The 18,055-nt window shown below is 45.2% G+C and overlaps 1 protein-coding gene across 2 annotated transcripts; it reads left to right on the top strand.

Annotated features, from left to right (window-relative positions):
* Positions 1-5,010: 5,010 nt before the first annotated feature.
* phldb2a (pleckstrin homology-like domain, family B, member 2a) lies at positions 5,011-16,807 on the top strand. Of its 2 annotated transcripts, XM_029848203.1 has the most exons (18): positions 5,011-5,182; positions 6,639-6,783; positions 6,976-7,084; positions 7,576-8,528; positions 8,768-9,094; positions 11,196-11,330; positions 11,562-11,699; positions 12,060-12,206; positions 12,483-12,593; positions 12,663-12,752; positions 12,840-12,977; positions 13,554-13,653; positions 14,173-14,368; positions 14,495-14,585; positions 14,679-14,825; positions 14,904-15,123; positions 15,203-15,288; positions 15,415-16,807. In XM_029848203.1, exons 3-18 carry the CDS (start codon positions 7,030-7,032, stop codon positions 15,553-15,555), a joined length of 3,075 nt encoding a protein of 1,024 aa, XP_029704063.1. In that variant the 5' UTR covers positions 5,011-5,182; positions 6,639-6,783; positions 6,976-7,029; the 3' UTR covers positions 15,556-16,807. The 2 variants fall into 2 exon arrangements, with proteins under 2 accessions (XP_029704063.1, XP_003971330.2); XM_003971281.3 differs by lacking the exon at positions 6,639-6,783.
* Positions 16,808-18,055: the final 1,248 nt, after the last annotated feature.

The raw sequence follows: 18,055 nt of genomic DNA, 5'->3' as shown, positions 1-18,055 counted from the left end.
ATGCTGCAATGCTTTTTGAGTACATTAATATTGTAAAAACGATATTTTAATGAAACATAAAAGCAGTTTGCACCCTGTTTTCAGCCTTGCATATATCTAATAATGTATTTGCTTACGTGCAAGGATATTACTTTCGTGATACTTGATTATACAAAAATGTGACTTTTTTGGAAGCTTGACTGCTGATTTCTGGTCCGGTAGGGGGCAGCAGCGCGCTACAGCTCGCACCGGCTGCAGGGTATCAAATTTCAGACGGCATAATTTATGATGTTTGAATAACTTAAGCATCAGATGTCAGCCAACACGATAATAAAATGTAACATAAAGAAGGTTCCGTTCTTAAACATGCAAGACTCCAGCAACTTTATTCACATCTACATAGACAGCATGGTCAGCGTGATTATACTTTAGTGGCATTGTCCTTTTAATCTTGGATTGAAAGTATGCAGTGGTGTCTTAAAGAATCATGCACGTGGATCCTGTACATGTGTACACCATGTAATCCTACAGCTGCTGCCCAGCTGTGGGGTCATTTCATTGACATGACATGTTTACTAGGTCCTCTAGAGGTCGTATTCTAAAAGCTGCAGCTCATTTATTGTTGCATTCATGAAATGTTTGCATGGTTTAGTGCAGAATGCGTTTATTTATTTGCAGGAAAATTTATTAAATTAAATTTCACAGTGAGAGAAATTCTGTGTTTTCTAAATAGTTTCTGAAGAGGTGTTAATTGTAATGCACAGCCGTTACATAGAGGCTGGTTAATGGTTTACCTGCCTGGTTAATTAGTCTGTGGTTTTGTCGTTAGGGAGGATGTAATGTGGAATCACAAAGTAAGGCTTCACTTCACAGGAGAGGCTTTGGAAAATCTGAGCACCCCTCTGACATGGCAGAGACTCACACACTGACGATGATGCTGCTCTTTTTCTTGGTGGTAAACTCAAAAGGTAAGCTCATGCACATTATCCTCTTTCCAGTGTGAAGGGAAATGTGCGACTGCTGGACTAAAATGTGCTATTTGCATTTGTTGGTTCTATTTTCCTCTTTTTGTGTTCCCACTAATTCTTTCCCATCTGAAATTATTCATTCTTCAGCGTGTTTCGACACAAAGATGTGGATAAAGCTGAAATCCCGTGTACACTCATGTCCAGTATTTCATTTGTCTTACCTGTAGTATTTTTTTTATCTGTTCACATAAAAAACACAGAAAGACCAAAAGCTTCCAAAGCTGCTCCACTGTGCTCTTTTAGAAAACGCGATTTTATTTAATCCAAAATCATTTACATTTAAAAGCAAATGATCCACCTCAGTTTTCATCCATCCATCATCTACAGCTTTTAACCCTGAATGGGGTTGTTGGGGGGGGGTGGGGGGGGGTCTATATAATGACAGTACAGTGCCTCTCATTTCGGACTGTGGGAGAAAACCGGTGTTGCAAATTCCTCACAGGAAAGGCCCTTGCCACAGGGGGGATTTGAACCCTGGACCTTGGGTGAGACAAAGAGCGAATCACTGGAAACATTGAGTTAAATGATCAATGATATTGCAAATAATTACATTAAACAGAAAGAACAGAAATATTTTGATCTTGTAAAATTCCTGTTTTAATATTAACAATGGACAGGGCAGTGTGACACAAGCGCTTGTGAATTTAATCATCTAAAGTCACTTTATTGAGGCCACTATCGGAGAACTCACAGCGATCTGTCAGTGTTTCGCTTTTCTGACTCCCATCTCGTCCTCAGACGTCAACATCACCTGCATCATCACTGACGACTGCATCTTACCGTGTAGCTTCAGGCCCACCGGCACTGTGGTAATCCACTGGTACAAGCAACAGATCCCCGTCCATAGCTACTACTACAACAAGGACCAGTTTGGACTGCAGAACAAACACTTCAGTGGAAGGACGTCCTTGTTCAACGCTCAGATCCCTCATGGCAACGCCTCCCTGCTCCTGAGGAGGGTCAAAGTGCAAGACAAGGGCAGGTACAAGTGCTACACCAGCACACGGAAGGGCAACCAGGAGATCTTTGTCACCTTGGATGTCAAAGGTTAGTAGAGCTGGAAAGATCGGAAGTCAGAAAGATCTTTAGAGATTTGGTTCAGACCAAATGGTTTGAAGTTGAATCTGAAGCTTACAGCAGTTAGAAGATTCAACCAAGAACGGTGAGGTGCTTTGTGCTTTCTCTCTAGCACCCATCATATCAATGATCATGGAGATGACTGAGGAGACCTTCACCTGCTCCACTCACAATACCTACCCTGTGCCCCAGGTCACCTGGTCCACAGACCCCCCCTCTGCTGAGGGATCTCTGTACAATTCTACCATCTCAATCATGGACAACAAGGGTTTGTTCACTGTGGAGAGCACGCTGAGGTTCCTGGGCAACCTCTCCAACTATACCTACTTTTGCTCTTTTATATCAGCTGACAAGAGCCAAGTGTGGACTGCGTCTTGGAAAAAGCAAGGTGCATTGTGGTTCTACAATCATCAAGGTGTTATTCATGCATCAAATCTCAGTCAAATCTAAAAATGACACTATCTTTCAGACTATATAAAACAGGAAGAGGATCGTGCACTGTCCATTCCCTGCATGGCTCCATACGCTCTGCAGAATTTCTCACTTACTTGGACCTTCATGTCCTCCAGCGAGCCTCTGGTCATTTTAAGATATGACACAAACAACAGGCACATATTCAACGTCTGGGAGGATCATGCTGAACTGGACCCGGAACAGCTTCTCCTGTCCAACGCCTCTCTTCTGCTTCGCAAGCCAAACATCGAGGAACACTCCGGGACGTATACTTGCATCATCTCGGGCCTGCAGAGCAAACACATCATTCAGACGCATGTAAACATCACCGCTTCATCACTGAGTAAGTCTGACCATCGTCAAATTCTATAAATCCACAAAGAGAATGAAATAATCGGGAGCTTTTGGCAGGTGAGGGCGCGCAGAAGGTGCAGAGGTCATGGTGGTGCACCGCAGCTTCTGTGGGGTTTTTCATCTTCATCATCGCTGTCATGCTTCCTCGATGTCTGAGGCAAAGGAGTGAGCTGTCCAATGGAGTCATTTCGGTTGAGGTGGGGCCTCACAAAGATCTACATGTGCCAGCGGACCCCACCGACCAGGGAATCCAGGGCAACTCGCAGGGACTGCAGCCCGAGGTGGAGGACCAAGCCGTGGGCGAGGAATGTGCTCTGGATTTACCGTCTGTTGCTGTAGAAAAGCCAGAAGATAAACCAGAGGATGTAGAAGAAAAGGGCAGACTGGTGGAGAAGAACGTCTGTGGGACCAGTGAGCCCAGTAAGCCTTGAATAACTGGCAGAGTACTGTCAGGAGAATCAGCTTACATTTTCATTTTACAAGTTGTCAAGTTTCACAATGGTCCTCACAGTTCTGAAGTGTCAGACTGATTGTGTCATGATAGCTGTCAGTTGCTCAGATAGAAGCTGGGATGTGTCCTCCTTTTGACCCCAACAACCTTGACCCGTGGCTATTGGCTTTTCTGATTTCACACAGAAGTCCAAACAGAAGACACGAGTAAAGAACAAACATGCTCTCTGAGTTCCTGCAGGATTCATCGACCTCCGTCGTGTCAGTCTGTTGGCCTTTGAACTCCCAGGCTGTTCTGTTCCCCTTTCTCTCTATCCTTTAGGCCATATAAACATTCTTTTTAGACCCTCCATCCCACCTCTCAGTGGGACGTTATGGGGAAAATCCGGGCTAATTTATGGGCAGACTTGGAGTAAATATTTGCTCGTGACAAGCCAGTAACACGAGATCTTTAATTAGATTTTAATAATACAGCACACCAACTCATGACGGGTCAAAATGGAATGATTCCTACCTGCCAAGCCTGAACATTCCCGGGAATGACTCAGGCTTGTCAGGATGGAGCGAAACGGTTCAGCCTGGTGACACTGTGATTCAAACGGGTTATACAACTACCCACCAAATAAAAAGACTTTTTTTCCTTCATCGTTCTCCCCTCCACTGTTTTCCCACAGCATTCACCCACACCTGGAGTATCATTCAAAACAGTTCCTTGGACAGGATATGGAATAACACTGGACTCTGTTATAATTAACTCTTTCTCCAGGCAATAAAGCTGTGCCACTCTTCAAATGAGTCCCTCCAGAGATTTATATCTGTCTTAGTAAAATGGAAAAACGGAGGTAGACCGTGCGTGCATGTGTGTGTGTGTGTGTGTGTGTGTGTGTGTTTACAACAAAGACCCCAGCTCAGTGTCTGGAAGCAATCATCTGGTTCAGCCTGCTCTCCACAGCCCCCTCCCTATGATGTAATTTTTTTGGATCTTGGTTCAGGATCGTCAGTAGGATTCAGGGGGTTTTTCTTAAGTTTTCATTCATCTTATTCCATGAAGTTCCCAACGTCCTCCTCAAAGTTTGTATCCATTGGTGTAAATTCAGGATATGGTCTTTTCTTTCTTTTCTTAAAAAGAATATGTAATTCTATTGTTTAAAAGCTACTCAGTCTTTTAGGGGGGAAAAACCTGCATTTGCATGATGTCTCTGACTTGAGGAGGCTTCAGTCTTTCTGCCTGCAGTTATGAGAGTGAGGTTGGCTCTGAGTCAAACACAACCGTGGGGCCTCCCCCGGCCCCCGCATGCTGCTGAAACAACAATCTGAGAGTCAACTTTCTTTCTTTAAGTGCAGATGCACATTTTTGCTTTCTTTTCCTATGCAAAAACCCACATTACAGAAACACTTTCAAGATAAAATTTGGAAATGCTGCCGTCAGCTGAAATGTAAAATACATGCACAGCAATAAAACAAGCATGTGTGACATCATATAGCCTGGTTATTGTGATGTCAAAGGTCGGATCAGAGTGTGTTATTGGAGAAACATATATGGTTTCATGTGTAGTGGCAGCGTGTATTTGGACCAGTTCTCGATCAGACCAGAGGGGGGCAGTAAGGAGCCTGATGCCAAAGAAAGTCCAGGGTTGAAGTGGGAGGGGAGAACAGAAGAGAGGAGAGGAAAGGAGAGGAGAGAAGAGGAGAGAGGAGGAGAGGAGAGGAGAGGAGAGGACAGGAGAGGGTCTCCCGTCTGATCCTTTGTCATGGAAAGGGTTTACTCTGCTGTCTGAGACAGTTCCGAGCACGCTCACAACAAAGAAGAAGACAAGATGAGAACAGGACTGAAAGCAAAGGTTAGTTATTTTTATATTGAAATAACGAGTTACCTTTTCTTTTTACAAATACTTACATCCATGTATCAAATGTTTGCAGTGGTTTATAAGAAGAGCACCGGTCATGTGCATCCTACATTAAGACATAGTTTTAGTGCACTGTGCATGTACAGAAAATGTCACATTGCTTCACAATGATTATAAGAGTGTTTGAACTTTTTTCAATGGTGGATACCACCCAGCATGTGACTTTATAAACTTCTGGCCAGACGTATTTGGTCTTATTTAGGTCTAAATACTGGGCGAGCACATTCGGGCAATTTGTTGTTTTTCTCTATTCTTTTTGAAAAAAAAAACCAAAAAAAAACCTCTTGTCTCAACAGTTTCTTTTATACCACAGTTACGATTTGTGAGACGAATCGATTTTAGTTGGAGTCTTACGCAACACGAAGGTGTTCATCCTGCCAGTGTGACCACACATTCGTTGAAACACTGTTATCGTCAGCCGTTCCTCTAACTGTTTACATGCCTGTGTGTTTAGGGTCTGCTGCCTGATGCAGTAAAAAACTCCTGACATCACACACACGCACGCACGCACACGCACACACACACACACACACACACACACACACACACACACACACACACACACACACACACACACAGGCGGTCTAAAGAATGAACTCATGCTGATTGATTGTGGGACTGTGTAAAAGGATACCCTACTTCCTGTAGCCACTCTCTCCAGACAGCAGGGCCAGAAAATATTGGATCTCTCTCTCTCTGTCTGTCCCCCCCTTCCCCCGCCCACACACACACACACACACACACACACACACACTAATACTGTCACTTAGTTCAGTGCATATTTACTTCTTTGCTTAATTTGGTTGTCCAATAGTTTTTTTTATCCTGTTCAAATAAGCAAATAGGCTTTAGGCTGCAGTTCTGTTGCTGCACTAATCTGGTCTGTTGACAGAGACGTTATAACCTGCAGTACTTTTGCTTTTAAAGACTAGTTACTGCCCGTGCTCAGAGTTATAATTCACTGTCCGGTTCAGTATAAGTTGTCCATTACAGGTCCTGCAGAAGTCACAGCTGACTTTTGCCCAGGTTCAGCCTCCAGTGTTGCCCCTGCTTTAACAAGTCTGGCACCGTGAGGGAATAATGGTCATAAATTCGAGCTAAACGATCAACTATAGAGCAGAGCGGGAAGTTTTATATGTAATACTGTTAATGGGCATTAAAAAAAACTTTCCTCTGGATCTGTTTTCCTACTCAATATTTTGGAACATTTTTTTTCCCCTTTCCACTGAACTTTTACGCACATCTGCAAAATTTGCTGAACTGAGGTGCAGAGGGTGGAGTAACAGAGACACAGAAGTGTTGAACTTCTTTTTCTTTTGGCTCTGTTCAAAACATGCTCCACCTACGATGCTGTTTACTATTTTCTGACTTCTCTTTGCCTTTTTGGCAGCGGTAGCTCCGTCCGTAGGGACTGGTCTGAGAATCGGAGGCTTCGTGGTTCAAGGCCTGGTGTGGGTAAATCATAGAAGCTGTTCTGGTAGTAGGGGGAGGTTCCAGGACACCTTCACAGCACTGCCTAGCTACCCTTGAGCAAGGTACTGAACCCCCAAATGCTCACATAGGGTCCTGAAGAGAATTTTAACTTTTTTTAGCAGGTCATTCAGGGGTGTCCCCTGTCTTCGCCCATATACAGCAAGGATGGGCTGCAGCACCCTTACCGTGACCCAGAAAGGGATATCAGTCAAGAAAAGAGAGTCTGTGTTCTTCACGTTATTTCTTCCTTTCAGAATTAAGGTTCTCTGCGGTGCCGAACCCTCTGAATCAGGCAAAAAATCTGAGTGATGACCAGCATGCTTCCTCAACGAAGTGCCGTGGCCACTCTGGGCTATGGCTCAGGTATGACAGCACACAGCTACAGAGTTTACATGAGCGCACAGCTAAATTCTCCTCCTGTCGGCTTCATTTCCCATTCTGTAAATCACAGATCACAATATCTTAGTTAGCACAGATGCTAAATGGTTAAATCGGCAGAGCTGAGAGGGAGTTTTGTCTTTCTCATGCCATGAGTATAACATCCACCTTTGACTCATGATGGCACCGTCATCTCTCTGCTTTCTCAGATATTTGGGCTGTAGTGGGGTGTATTTTCTCACAGTCGAAGCCAAGGTTTGCCCTGGCCCATCAGCATTTTTCCATTTTTAGAAGAAGGCTAGCTGGTGAGCCATCCAGTGTTTGTTTTGGGTTCAAAAGAACATGAGTGTGCATTCTTCACTGGTTTCCCCCCACTCGTAGCACACATTAAACTGGTGTTTCTTAAAGATTTAAACCGGGTTATTAGTGCGTAAAGAGGCGGGATTTCAAGCCTGGTCAACTTTCTCTTTCCACAGACTGTGTGAAGATCGAGCACGGCGGCAGCGGCTCTGCCAGTGGGACGGTGCTCAGGGGATCCCGCTCAAAGGCTGAGCTGCAGGAGCTGATGGAGACGCTGCAGCGCAGGAAGAGCGCGCTGGAGGCCAGTCTGAGGGCAGCCGAGTACAGCCGCAAGTACCACAACGCGTCCTCACCTAGTGGCCCCCAACCTGCCCGACCGCTGTCAGTGCTCAGTGACCGGCCTCCGTGTACCTCCAGGACGTTCTCCTACATGACCAGCAGCAGCGTGCCTCCATCGCCACGCCAAGGCGAACGCCAGCTGAGCCATAACGGCTTCCTCCGCCATCCAAACTCTCGTTACCAATCCCAAGACAGTCTGCTCCTGTCTAGTGCTGATGGGAGCTCTCAGGTCTCATCCTACGGGCAGCACCTACCTCGTTCTCCTAAGGTCAAAAGTGGTGCAGCCAGTGTGCCGTCCAGCCCGCGCATGGGCCGACGGCTCTACGCTCAGGGTAAAGCTATAGGAGACTCCCGACAGAGGAAATACTCCACCGGATCTCTAAACAGCCTCGGAATGCATAGCCGGTCTCTGCCACGACTTCACAGTGCCTTAGACCCCCCCACCTTGTCGATACCACCTCGCAACATCACTTACAGAGGAGCGGGTTCTGCAGGGCAGCGTCGGAGCCTGTCCTCGCTGGAGCAGCCGCCGGATGTGACGGTACCAGCCAGCATGCCCAGCACTCCCAGGAGAGCCAGTCTGGCCTCATTGAGCTCCCTCGGCGTAGATGTCGATGGGACAGGCTTAGATCTGGGCTTTGGAGAGGGGCGATTATCTTTTGGGAAGGGCGGGCTGAGTCCAGGTCAGAGAGTGGGCAGCATCAGCTCCTTGAATGGCAAAGAGGAGCTGAGAGATTATCACCTGCACCAGAGAGACGAACGACTCAGGGAACAGAGAGTGCAGAGACTGGTGAGTGGAATTTTCCCTTGATTTATATTCATTATAAAATTGAATGAAGGCCAGGGGAGAGTCCAATCAGCTAGGTTTGTCCATGCTTCAGGTGCATTTTTAGAGAACACTGCAGACACTAATGAAGGGAATCTTCATTTAAAACAACCCTAATTTGGCACTGCATGAATAGAAAAACAGTATATTGCTCAAATACTCATTTGCGTAGGATAATTTAACGATGGCTCACCCGTCTACAGGAGTGCCAGCGTCTGGAGACCATCTTAAACCTGTGCACCGGGTTGGGCCATGTGGAGCGAGAGCCAGCGGCCGTTTCTGACCTGCAGAAGATCAATAAGGAACTGGAGAAGCTGCAAGTATCAGACGACGAGTCGGTGTTCTCTGACTCCCCCGGCAGCAACGCTCCCGATAGCTGCTTTGGAATCAAAAGCAGAGACTTTGGTGTCTCAGAAGAGCAGCAGGTCAGCCAGCGTCAGCACAGCAGCTACAGAGAAACGAGATCCCACTCGCCTGCTATCAGCCTGAACAGCAGCGTCCCATCACCATCTGCCAAGCAGAGGGCCCAAGTAAGTCACACCACAAAACTTTAGACCAAAAAAAAAGAGATAAATACAGTTGCTGGTATCACCGTCTTCATCTGCGGCAGCACTTTTTCTTTGTGGTTGAGAGCATTTGTATCCAATTATCAGGCGTGTAAAATAAATAATTAAGTGATTCCATCTGGATTTGATTTACCTGCCTGCGTTTCAGCGTCGTGGGTCCGTACGCGTTGCTGTCGCTCAGCCGCCATTAAAGGCTGACGGTGCATGACGATGCATTTACCAGCTTCATTGAGTTGCTAGGGAAATAATCTCAGTTTTACCCTTCTTTTCAATTATTTGTTTAACAATGTGATCGTGTTTTTTGGATATATGTGCTGAACTCAGATTCCACATCATCTTCTGTTTGAGCATTTGTAATTTTTCTTGCAATAGCCTCAGTTGGCAGGAGAGCTCAGTATAAATGTGACAGTGACTTTATTACCATCTAGCGGTGGGTTTCAGTAAGGAAACGCTCTAATTAGAATAACTGTGAGCTGGGTAATTATTGGCAATTCTTCTCTCATCTTTTGATATTATCATTAGCTGTACTTTTCTTTCCCAGACTTGGTTTTCTGCTGTAAAAACATGGGTCACGCCTGGTGTCTAAATGTAGGACATAAGGTTTATGATAATGCGCCATCAGCCGTTTGTGATAATATGTCAAAGAGACCGAAGACTAACCGGACACATCCCAGATGTGGAAATCAGACCGGCGATGGCATGTGGGAGCATTTATCTGCTGTCAACTGCCCAACAATATCAACCAAGGACTTTGTAATTCAGCAGTATCAGCGTCTTGGCTGAATCTCGTTAGAATGGGTGTGAAAAGCATACAGGGGAAAGTTTGGCCTCGTATCCACTGTAAAGGGCTCAAAGAGGAATCTGCTGTTGGAAGGCTTCTCCCTATACATAAACAGGAAATACACAGCTGTAAAACCTGAAATACTGCCCTTTTTGTTAGCTGATAATTGATAGTATCATCTATAGTGACCACAAGCCTTGGGCTCCAGCCTCCCTCTGCTCCTTCAGGCCTACTGTCACTTCCTCTGGTTACTTCTGTAAAACTGGTTTCTCCTCACTTGAGCTGTGTCTGGTTTTAATGAAGGATCTCTACGTATGTTTCAGCCCTCACCCATACAAACTGTTTAAGGAGGTGGGGGCAGGAAATGACTCTATCCCTGGGAGAATTTGTGAGTGTGTCTGAGGGTACGTGCATGCACGACTGTGTGTGTGTGTGTGGAAGAATGCTAGTGTATCTGTGGTGAAGGCAGACAATTTTCCAGATGTGATGAAGTGTGTACTGAGCCTAAAACTCAAGGATTGTGAGGCTGAAAATCCAAGTGATATGAACACCAGTAGTCTGCCAGACCTTTCCAGACGCACCTACAGGTTTTAGGTCCAGCTTTCACACCGGAGACATTAACGTCTGCAGCGCGCAGTTGTGAAAGAGACTCTCATGCATTCCTCAGAGAGATGTGTGCAGGGAGAAGGAATGCTGACATCCCGTCTGGAAAACCATGAGTCCTAAAGCTGGCGGCCACATGAGGCTCGAGCTTGAAAGAACAATTCCTCTGACAGGGCTGAAGGCTGAAGTAAACCTGATAAGGCAGGGCGTTTGAAGAGCTCCAGGACAGGAGAATGAATGAAGGCTTGCAGATGTTGAGAGGTGTGGGCGTCCTTTGGCCTGAGCTGCTTGGTGTTGCTGTAGCAGAGATTTCCATTACTGCAAGTGGAAAAGAATCTTGTCGGTCATCCAGATTTGGATGAGTTAAAAGGGCAGCTGCTAATTGAGGGGGGGGGGATGGATTCTACAGCCTGAAAAAATTAATCTGGGAATGTGAAGGGGAAAGAACCAACTCTGGAACTTTGAGAATCCTGATCCCCCAACACGCTGGTCTAAAACTTATAGAAATAATTTTTCTTCTTTTTTGTCCTTCCTGTTTGTTTATAACTCAGACATTTAATGCAAATGCAATCGTCCCTCGATAGTCTCTGCAGCGCCGGTGCTGCCGTGCGGGTTGATTAAAGTCAGCTGATTTAGATTTATTATTTCTATCCACTAGATATATTCTGCTTTATCACACAGGCTTTGGAAGGCGTCCAGATAAAACAGGAAGTCACGCAAATAGAAGAAGAGAGGATTCAGGTCCTCAACAACATTGAGGAGTTGGAGCAGAAGATCAAAGATGTGGACAATCAGATGGAGGAATCTGTGCGGGAGGTAACGCAAATATTGCAGGAGAAGCTTTAAAGAGGCTGTTCTTATCTGGTCTGAACTGTTGACTTCAGGACACCAACAGAAGGTCAGCGCGTCATTAATCACTGAAGCTCGTTCCATCCTATTGTCCCGTCGTCTTCAGGGACATTCAGGCTTTATCTTGGTTCATGTCTTAGCTGCTTTGTCGCGCAGTAGAATATATATTAAACCGGCTCGTTGTGCTGGTCGCCGCAGACGGAGGTGGAGTGCGCTCTGCTGGAGGGGGAACAGGAATCCGAGATGGCCCAGCTGCAGAGGGAAAAGGAGCTTCTGGATCGGCTGAAGGAGAAGATTCCAAATAGGGAGAAGAAGAGCCACAGAGAGAAGTCTCAGGCAGGCAAAACTACCTTCTCCTTTATTATATGTGCTGCGCACAGTTGCCAGTTGTGTTAATTTTGTGTGCCGTTAGGCATAAGAGCATTAATGACGATACTTTTCTGCAGCATGCCAGTGATATCAGGATGGGTATCTGCTTTCATTCCACCCATTTCTGCCTCGATTAGACCTCTTCACCTTCTATTCTCTGATCTTGTGTCCTGGATTTTGCCCTGTCAGAAGGGGAACCAAACAGCTACCATGTGTTTTTTTTCCCTTTAAGCGTGACTGCTGTTTTTTGGTACATGTGGTAGCGCTTTAATCTTAATTGTTAATCACCACATGACATAAGTGTTTGCGCGTGTGCTGCTCCATCAGGAGGCCGAGCCACAGACTAAAAGTTTGGAGGATTTGGAGTTTCAGAAGCTGGAAGGAGAAATCAATCACGCAGAAGAGTCAGATAGTCACAATCAAGAGCTGCTGAGGGAGATCGCAGAGTATCAGCGCCTCGCGGTCACACGCAAGGTACAGCCCAGATTTTTACCATACAGAGAGAGATATCTGCCATTGTGTGTCTACAGCCTGCAGCAATATACGAGGTCAATTATCTCCAAATTGGCCACATCCTTTTAAAGTTCTGTTCCTGGCTTCTCTGGTTTCAGGAAAGCCACAGGTAACATGTCAGAACAGTGTGAAGATAAATGGGCCAGCCTAGTTTTGATGCGACATTGAAACTCATGGCTTTGCTTCGGCGAACTCTGGGCTGTTGCGTAACAATGTCGTGCATTATCTTCGCCTCAGGAACGGCTGGCGACGCTGAAGAAGCAGTCCTCTCAGATCGCTTTACAGGCTCAGCAAGAGAGAGAGAACTTCCAGAGAGAGAAAAACAATCTGCTCGTCATGCTTCAGAAGGTGGGGACGGTGGCCGCGTGCTGCTGCTGTAAGCGTTGCGTTGTGTTCACACCGCTCTGATGCCTGCAGGAGAGAGAGAAGCTGGCGTCTCTGGATGGAAAGTACGCAGAGTTGTCTGCGGGGCAGACTTTTTCCAACAGCCGCGTGTCCATCACAGAGGTGGGTCCCAGCAGAAAGCGCCATCGCTCTCAGGGCCAGTTTCGGTCACTCTGATGTGACCTTCTGTGATTTCTGGGACTTCTGCAGCATTTGAACCCACTGAGGGAACGAAGAAGAAGCGGCAAAGAAAACTCCTTCCATGTCAGTGAGAATCTACCTCACCGGAGGAGCCAGCAGCTCCTCGGCCCTTATGGCAGATCTCTCGGGCGCATGCCTCCAACTAAGGTCATTGTGTTTTTAACTTAGTTGTATTTATTTCTTATCTAATGTGTCTTAATCTTCCCATAATATACACTGACACACAACAGCTTTTTTCATCTTTTTTTCCGTCCTGTCAGATAATCTCTCTTCTGTGGCTCTTCCTGAAGTTTCTGTTTGATCTCTTTACAACTTTTCTCTTTGAGTTTTTACTTATTCTGGGAGGGCTGGCATTAACTTTGATCACTGTGAATATTCTGAACCAAATCAAAACAAACTTGAGTGCAACTCTGGTCCGTAAATTGTGTCCATTTCTCAGATTTAATGAAGTTGTGTATCTTGGGCTTTTTGTTCTAAATTTTCCAAAGTGGTAAAGCTTGAACAAACAGTATTTAAATCATGAGATCACCATTGCTAAGCAGAGAGTTTCATTGCTATCATCATTATGATCCAGAACTTTTTGTCCCTAGAGAATGATCCACCCAACGGTTTTCCGTTAAAGCCTGGCTTGCAACACTAATTGAGCCAAATGATGACCCTGTAAATTAGATGTTTTCTTGCAGTCTAGTTCTGACAGTATTTGTGCTGTTTTGTCCTGCTCAGGCCCACCTGCCTTTGTCCCAAAGTTCCAGCTGTGGCACCGTCATCCCACAGGGCTTCACCTTTGGTCCTCGGGACCTCAATACCCGCCGCCTTCCAAAGAGTGAGTCAAGACACCTGTCAAAACATGTCTGCTTTAACTTATTTTATAAATCACGGGTACTACAAATTATTGTGACAACAGAGAACACGGGGAAGTCTGATTTCAGATCCTGCTTTATAAAGATGCAGTACCACATTTGTCCTCTAGGTGGAAGCAGTGCAAATTCAGATTGACATCTCAAAGTCATGAAGAGTTTCAATGATATGTGCGACTGGTGTACCATTCTACAGAAGATTGGTCATCATGCTTGAGATCTTTGGATTAATAGAGATGTTTTGCATCTCTCCAATTCAAAGGTTATTTGAATAAGTCCTTATCAGGTAAAAACTAATGTGTCTCTAGTTGCTTAAATAGCTTACAGCAGACAGCGATTTTTCCCTCTCCACAGATCCAGTTTCCAAAAATAAGAAATTCAACCATCACTTGCTCACCTCTGTGCCAGCAGAAAATCCAAGACATGAGCTCATGCATTCTGTGGGTTTTTGCCTCTTTAGTCACTTTAATATTCTCATCTGTCAGCAAGCAACAGCCACGGGTTGAGTGAAGAGCAACAAAGGAGGAGTGATTTTTGCAGCAGGATGGCCTCCGAGCCCAACGTGTTCTTGGATTCCTTCTCCTACCCGGACAACAGCCAAGCCTCAGACACCATCAGTGTGGAGAGCTCAGACAGCCTGGAGACCAGCTTCTCGGCCTGCTCCCCAGACAACATCTCCAGGTCAGAACACAGAAGGTTAAAGTATAGCAGACAGATGCAGATTTAAGTCGTTTACACATTAGGACATCGAGTTCAGAGCGCTACAAAGCTGGCAATGAGTGAATTAATCACCATGTTATCCAACAGTGCCAGTATGTCCAATGTGGCAAAGATCGAGGAGATGGAACGTTTACTTCGAGAAGCCCAGGTTGAGAAGCAGAGGCTCCTCGAGCATCGGGTACCGTCCCACGTTGAGGCAGAGCTTGGAGTGTAAAAGCAGATGCGTGTGCATCTAATGATGGGCGCGATTCCCACCGTTTCACTTGTGCAGGAGCGTGAAATGGAGATACGCCGGCAGGCCTTGGAAGACGAGAGAAGACGCCGAGAGGAACTGGAGAAACGGCTGCAGGAGGAGACGAGCAGGAGACAAAGACTAGTGGAGACCGAGATGAAGCTCAGGGAGAAGCAACGATCACAGGTATTTACAAGAAAAACCCTCATGGAAAAACAAAGCAGAGTTTTGCCATTGACTCATCCCCCCCGCCCCCCCCCACAGTCGCGTCTGTTAAGCTGCTACCTCCCAGTGAGGAAAGACGACTTTGATCTCCACGGCCACATCGAGGCGGCTGGACACAGCCCGGACGCCTGCTTCCACCTGGCCATCACCGACAAAACCTGCCGGGGCTTCCTCGTCAAAATGGGCGGAAAGATAAAGACCTGGAAGAAGCGTTGGTTCGTCTTTGACCACAACCGCAGGACGCTCACCTATTACGCAGGTGAGGCTCCTGTATTTACTGCTGACGTCAGCTGTCTTAGAACCTGCTGAGAACGTTGTGTTTACGTTCTCTGCTCCAGACAAACACGAGACCAAGATGAAAGGAGTCATTTACTTCCAGGCCATAGAGGAGGTCTACTATGACCACTTAAAGAATGCACACAAAGTGAGTCGGTTTACACGTATTTATCAAGACAAACCGCATTTTCCCGCAAGTGTTCAATAAAACATCTTTGTTTTTGTCCCCTCATCTTCCTCCCCTGTTCCGTTTAAATGCGCGTCCACACCAAAGAGCCCCAACCCCTCACTGACGTTCAGCGTGAAGACCCACAATCGAGTGTACTACATGGTGGCTCCGTCGGCCGAGGCCATGCGTATCTGGATGGATGTTATAGTTACGGGCGCTGAAGGACACATGCATTTCATGGTATAGCTGAGCTCAAACAGCCACGAGACCACATAGAAATGTGATAGCGAGGACAGGAAAAACATGTTATGTTTACACTTGTAGCCACAAATATTTTAAAATCATATATGCCAGTAATGTGTGACACATCAAAGATGTGATCTTTATAGTTTTCATAATTAAGCTACTTATTTTTCCTGTGTGCGTTTACACAATATAAGCGACAGATAGCCTCACAAAATCCTGCCCAAAAAGCAAATCCCTAAAGTCTGAGACTCAGGGATTTGCTTCTTAAACATGAAAAGATACTCACCGGTAAAGTATTGCATAAGAGTTTGGTTCAGAGTGATCTTTGTATGACCACTTCTTCTTTGCACCATTCTTTTGGCTGCCGCCTTTTTAGTTTTTAATAATTTCTGTAGATTTTTAAGAAGGGCGTTCTTTGTGGGTGTTTACCCATCTGCACAATGTTTAAATTCATATTAAAAATCAAGCCATTTGGGTTTGGCATCTTAATTTTAAGCATTTTGATTGCTACTTCTTGATTTTAAAGCATAAGTGATTTGTCCGCTTATGGAAATCACAGCTGAATGTCTGATCGGTATTATTCAAAATCAGATCAATTATTCGTTTGTATTACATTTTAGAAATCTCCAAGCGTGTCCTGGGCAGACCTGATACGATGAGGCCATGTTGTGCTGCAGAAATGCTAAAATGAACTGCGTCACCCCTGGTCCTTTTTGCGTCGTTGCGTGTGTCCCCCAGCAGAGGGCGTCAGTGCGGCGCTATTGTCCTGAAATGACGTAATGCTCTGGCTGGGTGGCCCTTAGTCGTTTTAAGAAAGGAGCATCACTGATCATAACATGTGGAAAATCCATCAGCATATGTTTTGTCAAGCCAAACTATTACCACGATTTTTGAAACGATATAGCTTCACAAATCTTTTTTTTTTTTTAATGATTAAACATTTGATTTGTATATCACATGTTCTTCCAGCATTCCAATTTTAGCTGATGATGAAGGCTTAAATTCTATTTTAGAAAGAGCAGTTTAGGCAACCAGAGGTAACATCTTACAAAAAATATTAATAATTACATTTAAATGAATGATTGTCCTCTATTGAGACATGAGCCTTTCAACCAAACAAGTGGTGCATTTACAACATGCATATTTATAAGAAATGCCATACTTTATATTTTGTTTATTGGTATTGGTACTTTTAGATAACTATGCTATGTTTTGATAATTACTAAATGACCGAGAATAAATGATTTCAAGATCAGTGATGCACTGCGAGTACTTTCTGTCTGCCACATTTGTGACATTTTATTTAGTTTTATGACGTTTCCAATCACGTTGGTAAGAGGAAACATCTTTTACTGGCAGTTAAATTTGTCCACAGAAGTATTTTTTTAGGCAATGTTTTCATTTCAGGATAATTGGAAAAATTGGATCCAATTCTAAAACTAGCTCTAAAGTACACTGTGATGGCCCTCATTAATGCACTCATGTTTTCAAACCCCTCCTCCTCCTCGACACTGGCATCATCCTATTGGGTGACCTAGTGGTGTTGGCATGGAAACACAGAATGAAGCATGTTAAATTAGTTCCTGGAGAGGCACACTGTCTCATCAGAGGCTAAAACAGAAAAACAAATATAGAGATGATAGGACACCAAAGAGGCCTGAGGTGTTACGGATGCGGAAGTCTGTCTTGGAAAGGTTAGACGTCGGCCAGCCCATCAACTCTGTAGCAACTTCTGCAACACAGTTTAAAAGTGTATTTCATTTAATTTTGTGGTTGTTCCTTTGCTTATGGCTGTTATGGCAATCACCTTTAGCAAGGCACGAAGACCACATTGGTGGGGAAGTCATGTGAAAGCGCTGTATGGTGACAATAGGCCGCATTGACTGAATGTCCCTGTTATTTATTTGTTTTAAATTGATTTATTACACTGTGACATTTGTCCTGTAACCAGCAGGTTGCCTGGTCTAACATTGCAACCAGATGCTAGTAAAGACACTATTTCCACATCTTATCTCCTACAGGTGTTTCCAAGAAACAAAGCTGTGTTGTTTTAAAGCCACAGGGGGAAAGTGTTCTTTTCCCAGCGAGACAGTTTCAGGCTCTGCTCTGCGGTTCGGCACCTGGTGCGCTGGAGTCCTCGTGTTTTTGGTCCTCGCTCTCTCAGCCTGCAGCTCCAGGCTCCTCAAGGTTAACAGAGCCTCCTTTGGAACCATCCTTTGTCTGTTATTCCTTAGGATAACGCCAGACTGCCTGTAAATACCTCCGTGACTCCAGTGAAGTTCCCAGTCACAAACCTGAGGTTTGACCACAAAACGCCGAGCTTGCTTTGAACCCATGCAGTTTTTTTTTAATGGTTTGCTCCTGGATAAATCAAATGATCCATCTGCTGCTCGGGCTATTGTTCATCCGATGTGTTAAATGCATTTTACCCTGTAAATAGCAATGACACACATCCACAAAGGCTTCTCCCCTGATAATAAGGTATGCATGTTAAGTGTTT

Source organism: Takifugu rubripes, chromosome 15 (assembly GCF_901000725.2).
Source record: "Takifugu rubripes chromosome 15, fTakRub1.2, whole genome shotgun sequence".
NCBI lineage: Eukaryota > Metazoa > Chordata > Actinopteri > Tetraodontiformes > Tetraodontidae > Takifugu > Takifugu rubripes.
This window is presented reverse-complemented; position numbering and strand designations above follow the sequence as displayed.

Excerpts from the sequence above, each read along its gene's own strand:
- phldb2a (XM_003971281.3), top strand. The coding sequence starts at position 7,030 with ATGACCAGCATGCTTCCTCAACGAAGTGCCGTGGCCACTCTGGGCTAT. Across the intron at positions 9,095-11,195 it reads CTGCCAAGCAGAGGGCCCAA|GCTTTGGAAGGCGTCCAGAT; the intron begins GTAAGTCACACC and ends TTTATCACACAG. Across the intron at positions 12,594-12,662 it reads TGCTCGTCATGCTTCAGAAG|GAGAGAGAGAAGCTGGCGTC; the intron begins GTGGGGACGGTG and ends TGATGCCTGCAG.